The 11,858-nt window shown below is 41.4% G+C and overlaps 3 protein-coding genes across 4 annotated transcripts in view; all 3 read left to right on the top strand.

The window, feature by feature from the left end:
- The first annotated feature begins 1,695 nt into the window (after positions 1–1,695).
- Positions 1,696–4,238, top strand: LOC114437822 (ovochymase-2-like). The gene is made up of 4 exons (XM_028408753.1): positions 1,696–1,827; positions 1,910–2,007; positions 3,874–3,971; positions 4,049–4,238. The coding sequence occupies exons 1-4, from the start codon at positions 1,698–1,700 to the stop codon at positions 4,236–4,238; spliced, it is 516 nt and encodes a 171-aa protein (XP_028264554.1). The 5' UTR covers positions 1,696–1,697.
- A 56-nt stretch (positions 4,239–4,294) lies between these two features.
- Positions 4,295–10,479, top strand: LOC114437208 (ovochymase-2). 2 transcript variants are annotated; one of them, XM_028407742.1, is made up of 12 exons: positions 4,295–4,399; positions 4,476–4,654; positions 4,732–4,933; positions 5,323–5,352; positions 5,448–5,538; positions 5,660–5,793; positions 6,587–6,730; positions 7,081–7,205; positions 7,301–7,394; positions 7,474–7,605; positions 7,969–8,049; positions 9,909–10,479. In XM_028407742.1, exons 1-12 carry the CDS (start codon positions 4,372–4,374, stop codon positions 10,022–10,024), a joined length of 1,356 nt encoding a protein of 451 aa, XP_028263543.1. In that variant the 5' UTR covers positions 4,295–4,371; the 3' UTR covers positions 10,025–10,479. The 2 variants fall into 2 exon arrangements, with proteins under 2 accessions (XP_028263543.1, XP_028263544.1); XM_028407743.1 differs by having other exon boundaries at positions 7,301–7,382.
- Positions 10,480–10,577: 98 nt separating this feature from the next.
- Positions 10,578–11,858, top strand: part of LOC114437206 (DEP domain-containing protein 7-like) — a 4,171-nt gene continuing 2,890 nt past the window's right edge. The window contains exons 1-4 of the mRNA XM_028407738.1: positions 10,578–10,788; positions 11,074–11,259; positions 11,393–11,534; positions 11,614–11,703. Of these exons, the coding sequence (XP_028263539.1) occupies positions 10,722–10,788; positions 11,074–11,259; positions 11,393–11,534; positions 11,614–11,703 (485 nt within the window). The 5' untranslated portion in view covers positions 10,578–10,721. The remainder of the gene's footprint in view (positions 10,789–11,073; positions 11,260–11,392; positions 11,535–11,613; positions 11,704–11,858) is intronic.

Consider the following 11,858-nt stretch of genomic DNA (forward strand, 5'->3'; position numbering starts at 1 on the left):
GATTGCTCTTTGTGAGTAAGGAAGCATATGATTGTTCTTCCTGGGCAGCGATGCGCAGTCCAACATTGCACACTGACTGTTGAACATCCTGTAAGCCCTCCTGGTACAGATAACATTCAGAATATTTTCTCTTCTCTGCAACACCTGGCAACAGCAACCTGGCAACTGTGGCTCAGCAACTATGCCAGGCACTGAGTCACATCCAGTCAATGCACACCCAGAGGGGTCTGGGCCACTGGGCTGTATAAACAGGAACCAGGGGGCTTATACAGAGCTTAGAGTGGGAGCCCTGAGGCAGAAAACACACCTCAAACTCTATGGGATGCACTCAATGTAACGAGTCAACCTTTATTGCTAACATGAGGACTCGGTTACACAGTTCATGATAGCTGAGTACAGCTGGAAGGTATGATGCTAAAATCACTATTTGAGTCATTGTTTCTATGAGCCAAGCAGCAGCCTTTATGGCTGAGAAATTAATTCCACGTGGAGGTGTCGAAAACTGCAGTTCCCCCTGGGTTACAAAAGTGAGCCATAGACCGCCAAGTTCAAATGTCCAACTTTAAAGCAGAATTGTTCTATTTACTTTTTTCAATTTATACTTTTTTGTTTAAATTATATCAAGGCTTTATCAGTCCTCTGCTTTTTGTTCCTCCTCTTTGCCTGTATTTGGATAAACCAGAAGTTTAGGCAGACTGCACAGCTGACGACAAGTTGGCACATCATACTCAAAAAGCTCAAATCAGCTCTTCAGAAACTATGGGTGACATTAGGGACACTTTATCTATAGTTATATCATTAGCCTGTCCTCACAAATGTCCTCAAAATGTGAGAATAGTATGCATTTATTGTCATTGCATGTAGAGCAATACAATGAAATTTAAATGTAAGTCTCTATGTATTGGTGAGTGGTGACTAATCCTGGTGGTAGCCATGGCTGAAAACCAAACGGCTCGCAGTGTCAGGGGGACTCAAACCTCAGACTCCTGAGCATTGCATGAAGCTTCACTATCCTCAACCTACCCCGTTTGTCAGATATTTGCAGCTTAGATAGGATCTGAATATTACCACTATGTATTGTGTGAATGTCTCACAGACACTGTTTGCATGTGAATGATACACATTTAGTGGAATAAAAACTATCTATCCATATGTGAAGTAAAGGTGCCCATCTGCTTTCCAGTGAAAGCACATGAAAATAAACTTTCTTTGGCACAAAGCAGCTTGTGTTTAGAAGAGAAGACTCCTTTTACCGAAACAGGTTTTACAGAAAGAGAGAGAGAGCTGGTAAGTAGAATGACTAGATTTGTGTGTGTGTGAGTCAGGCTGCAGTAACACGAGGTGAATGAGGTTGGATTAGTGCGACTCTTATAAAGCTTCAGCGTGAACTCTTCAACTAAACATTAACTGCTGTTAATGCTGTGCTGTTTTCATTTCTATCCGCTCTTTACGTCAGCACCCACATGCAACAATAACCACTGTTCTTCCATGGGGCTTTGAGTTTTTTTCCTTTTTCCTTTAAATGTTTTCCAGCCACTGCACCGTTTGTGTCTTTAAAGGTAGGAATGAAGGCGCACAACGCCACAGCTGACCTTGAGAACACTTTCAGTACACTTCTGCAGTTATTTTACCGAGATGTTTGAACTCGCCAATCGCTGCCTCTGCCAGTGTTTACTGGCTTTTTTAATGAGCACACAATGGCCTCTATAAATCATTTTGCCCTATACAGCGATGCCCATTCTTGGTGTGTGTGTGTGTTAGTGATGAGGACCACTGCCGTGCTGCTTTGTTTTTGGATAAACACTTTTGTCCATGCTGCTAATGCAGGTGAGATAAAGTCATAATTACAAAGGATGCCAATCTTAAGGGAATATATGGAGGCCTCAGAGATTTTCATGCTGCCTGTCAGGTTCGAAATGTGGCGCTCCTGTGGTGTGGAGGCAGATGGTTCATTCTGTGAGGGTGGTCGGAGGGACTGAAGCCACATATGGATCTCACCCATGGCTGGTTAGTTATTTCTTCTATTTTCTATATTCTCGATGCTAATTGTAACTGTACTGCTGTTAAAATAATAGAATGGATGCTCAATATTACACACTACAGCTTCTCAGGTTTTAGTGTACTGTTAGTATGTTGCAGATGGCAATATTTTAAAAATCAGGGGCCGTATTCACAAAGATTCTTAGCGCTAGAAGTTTTCCTTAGTGGTGAAACCCTAAGAAAATTCTTAGAATTATGACGTTTCTAAGAATTTCCCCTTATAATTAAGACTAAATCCTAGTAAAGATAAAAGAGGTCTTCAGGTAAAAAAACTGTTAAGAGTGGAGAGGAGGACTTTTAAGAGGTTTAATCGTTCCTGGAACAGGGAGAACATGACGGAGCGACAGAGAGAAACGTTCTCCAAGCTATGAACACATAAAACGCTACAGATTAATACGAGCAGGAATAATGTTTGTGGTTGAATATGAATACTACAAATCGTAGTAAAGACTCTTATCTTAAAAGTATCAGAGGACGGAACAGACTAAAAGTTTGATCTTAGTAAATAGGCGTGTTTGACCCCGTTGCTAAGCGTGACGCATTATTTAGGAGACGTGGTAGGTTGACAGAAAAAAAAACATGAGAACGCCTTTCCTAAAAATATAAACAGTATAGAATGGACGGTGACATGAAGGCTTGTAGTCTCAGATGATGATGTGATCTCAAACACAATTGTTCGGATGGAATTCAGCCTGTAGGATATTAAAACGGGACGACTGGCACGGGGTGCGAGAGGACAGAGCGCAGCACATCAGCGCTTCCTTTTGTTTTGTGAGGAAAGCGCTGGTACGTCTGCAATGTAAGATGATGGGGGTTACCTGCGTGATGGCTGTATGCACGTATTTTGAACAAAGTTTACATGAAGCACAACGACATATTCCCCTAAAGCCTAATGGTTTATTTTCAGGAGGCGCACCACCCCCTAACAGCTGTCCCAAGTGGCAGAGACAGCTTAAAGTCCTTGAGCAATCCGCATTAAGCATATAGGTCAATGGTATGTTTTCTATGTAAGCATATCATTGATGTTGTATAATATAAATGAACTACAAAAAGTCACGATGCATCCATAGGGTTTTAATACCTCACTCATTCATAGTTTGGAGGTTTCTCCTCTATGTCCTCTCTGTTTAGGGAACTCTTAAGCCTCTTAGAAATCCTCCTCTCTACTCCTAACAGTTTATCACCTTAAGACCTTTTTTTAAGACTTGTGAATCACTTTTATCATTACTAGGATTTAGGCTTAAATATAAGAGGCAATTCTTAAAAACGTCACAATTCTAAGAATGTTGTTAGAATTTCACTCTTAACGGAAACAAATGATCTTTGTGCATGTGGGCCCCTGTCACTGTCCAATCAATGCTGCTTATATATTAAGAACGTATTCTCATGTTGTTCTGTCAACCAATCACATCTCATAAAACAACGTGTCACACTTAGCAACGGGGTCAAACCCGCCTCCCCACTAAGATCAAACTTTTAGTCTGCTCCTTTCTCAGAGTCACTCTGAGAATGTTCTTAAATCACTGTTAAGCTAGGAGTCCTTACTAAGATTTTTTAGGCTAAGATAAGAATGGACTCTAAGAATCTTTGTGAATATGGCCCCCAGTCAGCTGATAAGATGATACAGACAGGTTTCCTCCTTTTGATAAAACAATAACAATCCACAAAAATCAAAATGTGGATTCGTGGATTGCTTTGTGGATCTGTGAAGGAGGAACTCATCGCTAATTCCTTAAGTGACAACCGGCTGTCACTCAATGTGGTCACTGTCGGGAAAACTGGCTTTATGACAAAGGTAAATTACAGCCTATCCTACATGTTATCTGTACTCAGGTTTCCCTGCAGAAGAGAGGCTCTCATTTCTGCGGAGGAGCCATCCTGAGTGAGCGCTGGATACTGACTGCTGCTCACTGTTTTGCATCTGTTTCAAAGTAAAGAGCTGATGGATGATGAACGTATGATGTATTTTTTGGTTGACACTGGTTGAACGTTACTTTTGTCTATTTAGAGAGTTCCTCAGGGGTGTGAGAGTCCTGGTAGGAGAGTATGACCAGACAGTAGATGATGAAGAGGAACAAATTCTTCAGATCAAGTCTGTTTCAGTCCATGAGAAGTACAGTCACGCTTTGCCGATGAACTATGACATTGCCCTGGTAGAGCTGGATCAACACATTCACATGGGCAGGTTTCCATTCTGATGGTCAGCGTAGTACTAAACTAGAGTTATCCATGTTTAAGTCTTTGATATGATGATTTCACATAGGAACCCATGTCCAACCGATATGTCTACCTCTGCCTGATGAGAACATCCTTCCTCAGACCAGTTGCATTATGGGTGGATGGGGGAGGATAAAGGAAAGTATGTAATTTTCTTAGTATCTGACAAATACTCTTGAAGCTTTTCTTCTATTAACATCTACTTTAATGGTTTTTAGGGGGCCGCCTTCCTGCAGTTCTGAGGGAAGTCTGCTTGGATTTGGTGGAACCAGCTAAATGTAAACATGTCCTGCAGACTATCAAAGGTTCAATTCTGAACCACAGACTGGTCCGGCCTCAGGCTGTATTGACAGTTGTGTGTGCTGGACCAGAGAAAGGAGGGAAGGATGCCTGTCAGGTAGAAAAAAAGAAGATGGTTGCTAACTTCATTTAGAGCCTGGCTACACTCACCCCTTCACTCCATCTCCTCTTCAGGGAGACTCGGGGGGTCCTCTGGTATGCCCGGCAGGGTCGGGCGATGGTCGCTGGGTGGCGCTAGGCGTCACTTCCTGGGGTAAAGGATGCGGTCGTAGCTGGGGAAACAACAGCAGCCGTCCCCCTTCCAGAAGAGGATCTCCAGGGATTTTCACTGACGTCAGGATGCTGCTGCCTTGGATCAAGCGTAAACTGAAAGAGGGTTCGTTCTAACAGTCATCATCACACGAACCAGGAAGATAATCAGGGGAAAACCACCAAAGACATGAACCCTTATTCATTCAGTGCATACAGTGCATACAGGAAAATACAGTGAAGCGCATTGTAATTCAATGCTGATACAATCTGACTATTTGACTTCCTGATGACCCATGGATTGAATGTCTGCATTGTGTTGTGGACAGTGTAATGCTGAGGTCAGGATTAGGGTACATGGTTATGTTGACATGCAAATAGACAAACAAATGTATAATTTGCTTGTCTATGTACAACCTTAAATAATTGAGAAAATGCTCCACTACATGATGTTATACTGTATATTGCTGTGTAGAAACAGCAGTGTCTTAATTGTCTCTCTTTCCTCTCCTCTAGCTGAGCAGCAGCAGGAAAAGATTTTATCCAGTGAGTTGTTTTTCCCTCTCATCACAGCAACTCTTGTTCATCTATATTTCATAATGTGCACATGCTTCTTTGATGCCTGTATGTGTGTGTGTCAGGACTCTGCAATGTGAGAGACGGGCCTGTATCTGACACTGAGGGGGTAATCAGAAATCCCACCCTTCCTGGCGATCGCTATGGCAACAACCAGTGAGTGACTTTTCATACAGGAAAAGCAAAAAGAAGTACTGATTACTACCAAACGGCCATAAATGTAATCAATGTAATTTTTCTATTTTCAAAGGTGCTTTAAAATTGTCTCTCCATACAGGTTGTGTTTGTGGAGCCTTAGTGTTCCTCCAGGTTACAGTATCCTGTTGGAGTTTGAACATTTTGACCTGGAGAATGACTCGTACTGTCAGTACGATCGTCTCACTGTTTTGGTTGGGACCCAACGGCCTGTTGGTGAGTGTCACAGTCATGTTCTGTCTCTCTCACTCTTCAGGCAGTTCTTTTGACCTCATGATCCTCATGTGCTCTAACATGCACCGTGAGCTGTAAGGTCTTATATAGACAGGTGTGTGTCTTTCCTAATCAAGTCCAATCAGTATCATCAAACACAGCTGGACTCAAATGAAGAACCATCTGAAGGATGATCAGAAGAAATGGACGCACCTGAGTTCAATATATGAGCGTCACAGCAAAGGCTCTGAATACTTAGGACCATGTCATATTTCACTTTTTCTTTTTAATACATCTGCACAAATGTCAACAATTCTGTGTTTTGATGATGATGATTTTGAGCAAATAGCTGCAGTATTACAAAGAGTGAAACAAACAAGGAGGTCTAAATACTTTCTGTACCCGCTGTCCCTGTGCCTACTGGCCCTACACACTATACAAGGGGTGTCCAATACCTAGTGCCATTCAGAAAACGTTTTAATGTTAGTCTATCATCTTCCCTCACATTGCTCCAAAGATCTGTTATAACACAGATGTCTCACTCTCTCCTTATTGCCTGCATGCATGTGTGTATTTAATAGCAAGAATGAGAGCTCTTATTGTAAATACAAGATGTTTAAACAACATGCAAGTTTTTTTGAATACCATTGTTGTCCAAAAAAAAAGTTTTTGGTCTTTCCAGATTGATGTGCAGCAACAGTTGCTTCTCTTGTTTATATCTTTCCCTCTTGCACAGCACACACTCAACAACACAACACTTAAATAGGTCAGCTCTCCTTGTGCCTCTGTTTTGCAGGGATATACTGTGGGAGTGTCCTACCTGGTCCAGTGCTTCTAAATAATTCCCAGATTGCCACGCTCCTCTTCTCCTCTGACATCAGCAGACCAGGAAGTGGATTTGTAATTAGACACCGTGCTGTCAGGGAACAATCTTATCCAGGTGGGAAACACAACATTCACAACAGTACAAGGTACACATTCTCAGGATAGTTGAGTGGTGTGATATATGTGTGCAGCAGTGTACATCCCTTGTATATATACACACAGGATGCAGGTCATACTCTGCTATGTGTGTTGATTGTGGATCTCATAGCAACCTTGGAGTTGTGCAGGCTGATGCCCTTGTGACACTCTAATGAGCTGCACAAGACTCACAAGCAGACACACTCACAGAGGCCCAGCTGCTAATAATGTGTCTTTTGTTTTCAGTGTGTGTAATTGTGTTAGAATGGTCTATATGTGTAGTAATGCATTGTTTCCTTGTGCTTGTTTTCCCCTGTGTGTAATCAGTATGTGGGACAGTCGTTCTGGTAGAGAATCAGGCAGCCATCCACACCCCAAATTACCCAGGATTCTACAGTAATAACTGCGTGCTCCGCTGGGTCGTCCATGCTCCTCGGGGCCATGTTGTCAAGGTGATGTGCAAAACTTTATCAGCTGGCTCTGCTGCACTTCATAACCTAACATTATGGCAGTTTAAGTGATGAAAATGTCTTCACTGTGTTTCCAGCTGGACTTTATAGATTTTGACCTGGAGGAATCAGACAGATGTTTGTACGATTCCCTGACGGTGCTGGCAGATGTTGGAGAAAGTGAGGAGATCGGTGGGTTGGATGAACCCTTTCTCTTTCTTTGTCTCTGCCTGATAACAGTATACTGTACAATACAATATGTTGTGTTTAGCGGTGCTGTGTGGTGCCAGTGTCCCTCCTCCTGTCCTGTCTTACCACAGCGTCATGGTTCTTCGCTTCACGTCAGACAGCACCATCACACACAGGGGCTTCAAGGCTACATTAACATTCATCAGCATCACAGGTACAGTATGTCAATGCTTGTGTGTGTTACAGTTAACTGTTTAACAGCTGCTGAATAACTGGTTAAAAAATGATAATATGTGGAAGACCAAAACTCTGAATAAATCAATAAATACAAAAAAGTACAGAAATTTACAAAAATGTCATAAATGTTCAAATTAATTCATGTATTTATTCATTGTTTAGAAAGGCCCACAAAAAAATGAAAAATTTAAATAAATAAATAAAAACAAAAAAATGCCCTGTTACCAGACCCACATTACATGTAAATGAAGTAAATATTAAGGATAATAATATTTATATGTCATGAAAATAAACTATGAGTGCTTTGTTTTCTTCCCTCTCTCCTTTTTTGTCCCTACAGACTTGAAGAGTCAGGACAGAACACCTATAGTGGCACAAGCAGAGGTTTCAACATCGATCCGGCGACACACCACACCTTATGGTGGTTGTTTTGTTTTTCATGCATGTCAATGTTTTATTTTAAGGTTCACATTTTTAAAAAAAGGGCAGCAACAGTAAATGCCACTGTCATAATCTTACAACTGAGGAGTCCTCAGGTAATGCATTAAATATTCAGCAGTAGCGTTAGAGCTGCTCGGTGGTCCACTGTGGAATGAATGAAAGGTATTTTACAGCTCCCAGTGAAGCCAGTGTCCACCGGTGCTGAGTCAAAGGCATTTAGAACAGCAAAGAGATATTTAGTACTGAAGGTAAAGAAAAAAAAACACCTAAGATATCTTCTTGAGTTAAAAAATAAAATAAAATCGACTTTTATATTACATATTTATTCAGCCTCCGACCCACAAAATCTCTCTAGAACCTCCACACTGTGAGTACACAGTATCAATCAGTCAATACAGAGGTTTGCCTGTTCAGTAAGTGTGCTTCAGTGTGTGTTCAGGGTGTTTCTGCTCCTGTCTTGATCCCTCAGTAACCTGCTGCTGATGACAGCTGGAGCTGAGAGACTGGTGGATGCCGAATGTGTGTGTGTGTATTGGAAAATGTATGCTTAAAACTTTAATTTCAGTATGACAGCATTTTATCATGTGTGTCTGTTTCTTCTGCTGGCCTTTGCCTTGCCTGTGTGATAAACCTGTCAGCTCTCTGTGTGTTTGTGTCTCCTGGGATCAACTTCACCACACCCAGAACTCATGGTGCTTCTTTCTTTCAGGGCCCCTTTCTCAGTCTGTTAAACTGGAAGCTCCACCCTCAGAGGTGTGCAGTAAAATGCGTGTTTCACCTGTAGGTGATAGGTGTGGTCAGGTGTACCTGAGGAGATGTCTATTTCAAAACATGACAAAAAAGGTTTAGGCCATGATTTCTGTCTTTTTCCAACCCGTCAGAGTGCAAGCGAACACAACACACACTGCTGGACATCAATCAGGCACAGATGAATATCACCAGATGCAGCTACACACACACAGAGAGAGTGTTGTGGTACACACAGCTAATGTGTTTCCCCCAAACATGGTTTTATTTCTCTCTTAATTCTGACATATCACATAATGTTGAACTTTTTTCATCTTACTATAGATGGTCTTAAATATGTATATGATCATTAGTCACACTTAATAGTAAAACATCTTATTTACAAAACTGGCCAATACAAGTGAAGCTCTACCTAAATACTAAAAGACCTTAGACCTTAACAGAAAACTATATTATATTCTGGAACACAGCACCCTCTATTGAAATTTTATAGGAACTGCACCAAATAAAAACCATCTAAATGTTTAACTCTTTGTCAATGATACTGTGTGTGTCTACTACTAGGAACCCTTGACACTGAGCCAGCAGTTGCATCTAAAAGGAGGACAGTCTTTGTTAATGCTATTAATTACACCAGTTACATAGACCTTTTATTTACAGATTTCTTCAACTTTTTATTTATTTTATTTTTTATTTTAGATACTGTATTAATCCCAGAGGGAAATTCGTTACGGCTGCTGCACAAGCAGTGTCATACAATGACTAGCAAGGCGCGCCACAGGCTAGGGTGAAGTGTCTTGCCCAAGAACACACAACACAACTAGGGAGGAGTTGGGATTGAACCACCAACCTTCCGGTTATTGGACAACCCTGCTATCCCACTGCGCCACTGTTGCTGCTGCTGGTTCTGAATATATATCAATATATGTTTATATCAATACTGTCCACATGCTACACCTGATTTTATAGAGCAGCAACGCCTTGCTCAAAGGCAGGAGTGCCTTGCAATTCCATGACTTTGTTGCCTGACTGGTTGTACGGCGTTTCTTTTGTATTTCCATATAACTCTGCCTGTGATGTAATGTGTTGCAGACGTGCAGCAGTCCAGCAGCAGAGCTCTAGCTGATGTGCAGGAGGTCACAGATGATGGAGAGGAGGGTTCAGATGATGAAGACAACAGCAGCGAATCATCAGGGACCGCACAGTAACCTGCTGGTCATGGATATTCATCATGCCAACCTATCAAAGCTGGAAGTTAATCATTTGTTGTAGCAATACAGTATATTGATTTCATTGAGAATTAAATGTGTGTTAGGTATTTAGGTACATATATCTGGTTAAAATAAATTGTTTTATGTTTACCTTAGCGGCTGTTCAAGAGGTAGCTTACCATCGTTTTAACTGTCTGAGAGCTGTTTGCAGTTAAGACACCGAAAGTTCATTCAATAGTAAAGACTAACATAAGGCATAATACAATGTCAAATGTTTTGTAAAAATACATGTTTACTACTTTTAAATGCAATTCAGAGATAAAGATGACATACAATAAATGAATTTATAAAATAAATAAAACAAAACCAAAAAAAAGTGCCATTACGATTCATTCGGGATAAATTTGATAATTTTACCTGCTCAATTCAATAATATAATATATATAATTTGATAAAGCATAAAGTATAAAAACCAACATTTCCCTGAGCACATGAAGGCAGCACAGACTGCAGTAAGGAGAGGAGCCCTTAGTTTTAGTAGTAATGAGCTGTGTGTTATTGCACGATTAGTGCCATCTAGTGGTAAGAGCACATAAAAAAACAGAGGCTGCTGTTCCATATTCCACGTGCTTCCATTGAACGCTTCCTGTTGTTTGTTCACAGCAACACAACTCAGCACAGCCCAGACTGAAACATGGCTTCAATAAAAGAACGAGCTGCGGCGTTGAACCTCGCAGAGAAACTGTGTGTTCGTCCTGAAGGTGAGACCATGAACACGTGTTTCAACCTAAAGCACGGAGGCCCGAGCACACATCTTGTTATCTTTACTGCTAAGCTAGCCACCAATTTCAAAGTAAAAGCACGAAAAATGTTAGAAGTGGTCACGCAGTTTAAAGATAAACTACTTCATCTCTGCTGCTTAAACAAGCTTTCCTGAGGTTAGTCCATTCTCTTTACAATAGCCTCACCCACTGACTTGTTTATCTGCACTCCATCTTTAAAAGTCTCTTCTCTGTGGAACATGTCTTCTTTGGCCTTTCTCTTAGCCTGTGGAGTTTCCCCCAAGCCAGTCCAGTCTTCTTCCATGTGGAGCAGCCTGATCTCCCACCTCAGAGCCGCTGTGACAGTAAAGCACAGACGAGTCCACCTCAAGTCCCACAGTGACTGTTTTCTGGGCTCAGAGGCTGTGGATGTACTGGCAGAGCACATAACTCATGTCAGAGGTCTTGAGGGTGAGAACATGTGCTTGATTGTAGGTGGTAATCACCAAAATAATATTTGTTATGGTGTTTTTTTTACCTAAACATCATTGTCATCACTTTTTTTCATTATTTATGTAATCTGTCTCATTTATAAAAACCTAAGGTGCCACTGTGTCGCGGGGTAGAGTGGTGTGTGTGTGCCAGGCTCTGCTAGAGTGCAGTGTGTTTGAGGCAGTGGGAACCAAAGTGTTTGGGAAGGACAAGAAGCAGGATGTGTTTCAGGACAACAAGGATGCTCTGTACAGGTTAGATATTGAAACACATAATCGACTATCCACTGATGTCCATTTAATGTTGAATGTTGTTTGCCTCATTTACACACAGGTTTGTAGGGGCCTGCACTCCTTCAGTAGATGAGTTGGAAACATGTGTAAATGGGATCCAGACGCTGTTCTGCGGTGCTTCTTCAGACGGGTATGATTTCTAAATAGTATGGAGTTGAACACACATGATATCGCAGTGATTGTGTAAAACAGGGCTGGCCAGTTTGAGGCCTGAGGATCTAATAGTGTTGGACCACCATGCCTTTTGAGAAGCCAATTCTTCTTTTATTCTGAAAGTTATTTGTA

The sequence above is a fragment of the Parambassis ranga genome, chromosome 6 (assembly GCF_900634625.1).
Source record: "Parambassis ranga chromosome 6, fParRan2.1, whole genome shotgun sequence".
NCBI lineage: Eukaryota > Metazoa > Chordata > Actinopteri > Ambassidae > Parambassis > Parambassis ranga.

Excerpts from the sequence above, each read along its gene's own strand:
- LOC114437822 (XM_028408753.1), top strand. The coding sequence starts at position 1,698 with ATGGCCTCTATAAATCATTTTGCCCTATACAGCGATGCCCATTCTTGG. Across the intron at positions 1,828-1,909 it reads TGTCCATGCTGCTAATGCAG|GTTCGAAATGTGGCGCTCCT; the intron begins GTGAGATAAAGT and ends GCTGCCTGTCAG. Across the intron at positions 3,972-4,048 it reads TGTTTTGCATCTGTTTCAAA|AGAGTTCCTCAGGGGTGTGA; the intron begins GTAAAGAGCTGA and ends TTGTCTATTTAG.
- LOC114437208 (XM_028407742.1), top strand. The coding sequence starts at position 4,372 with ATGGGTGGATGGGGGAGGATAAAGGAAA. Across the intron at positions 4,400-4,475 it reads ATGGGGGAGGATAAAGGAAA|GGGGCCGCCTTCCTGCAGTT; the intron begins GTATGTAATTTT and ends AATGGTTTTTAG. Across the intron at positions 7,606-7,968 it reads AACATTCATCAGCATCACAG|ACTTGAAGAGTCAGGACAGA; the intron begins GTACAGTATGTC and ends TTGTCCCTACAG.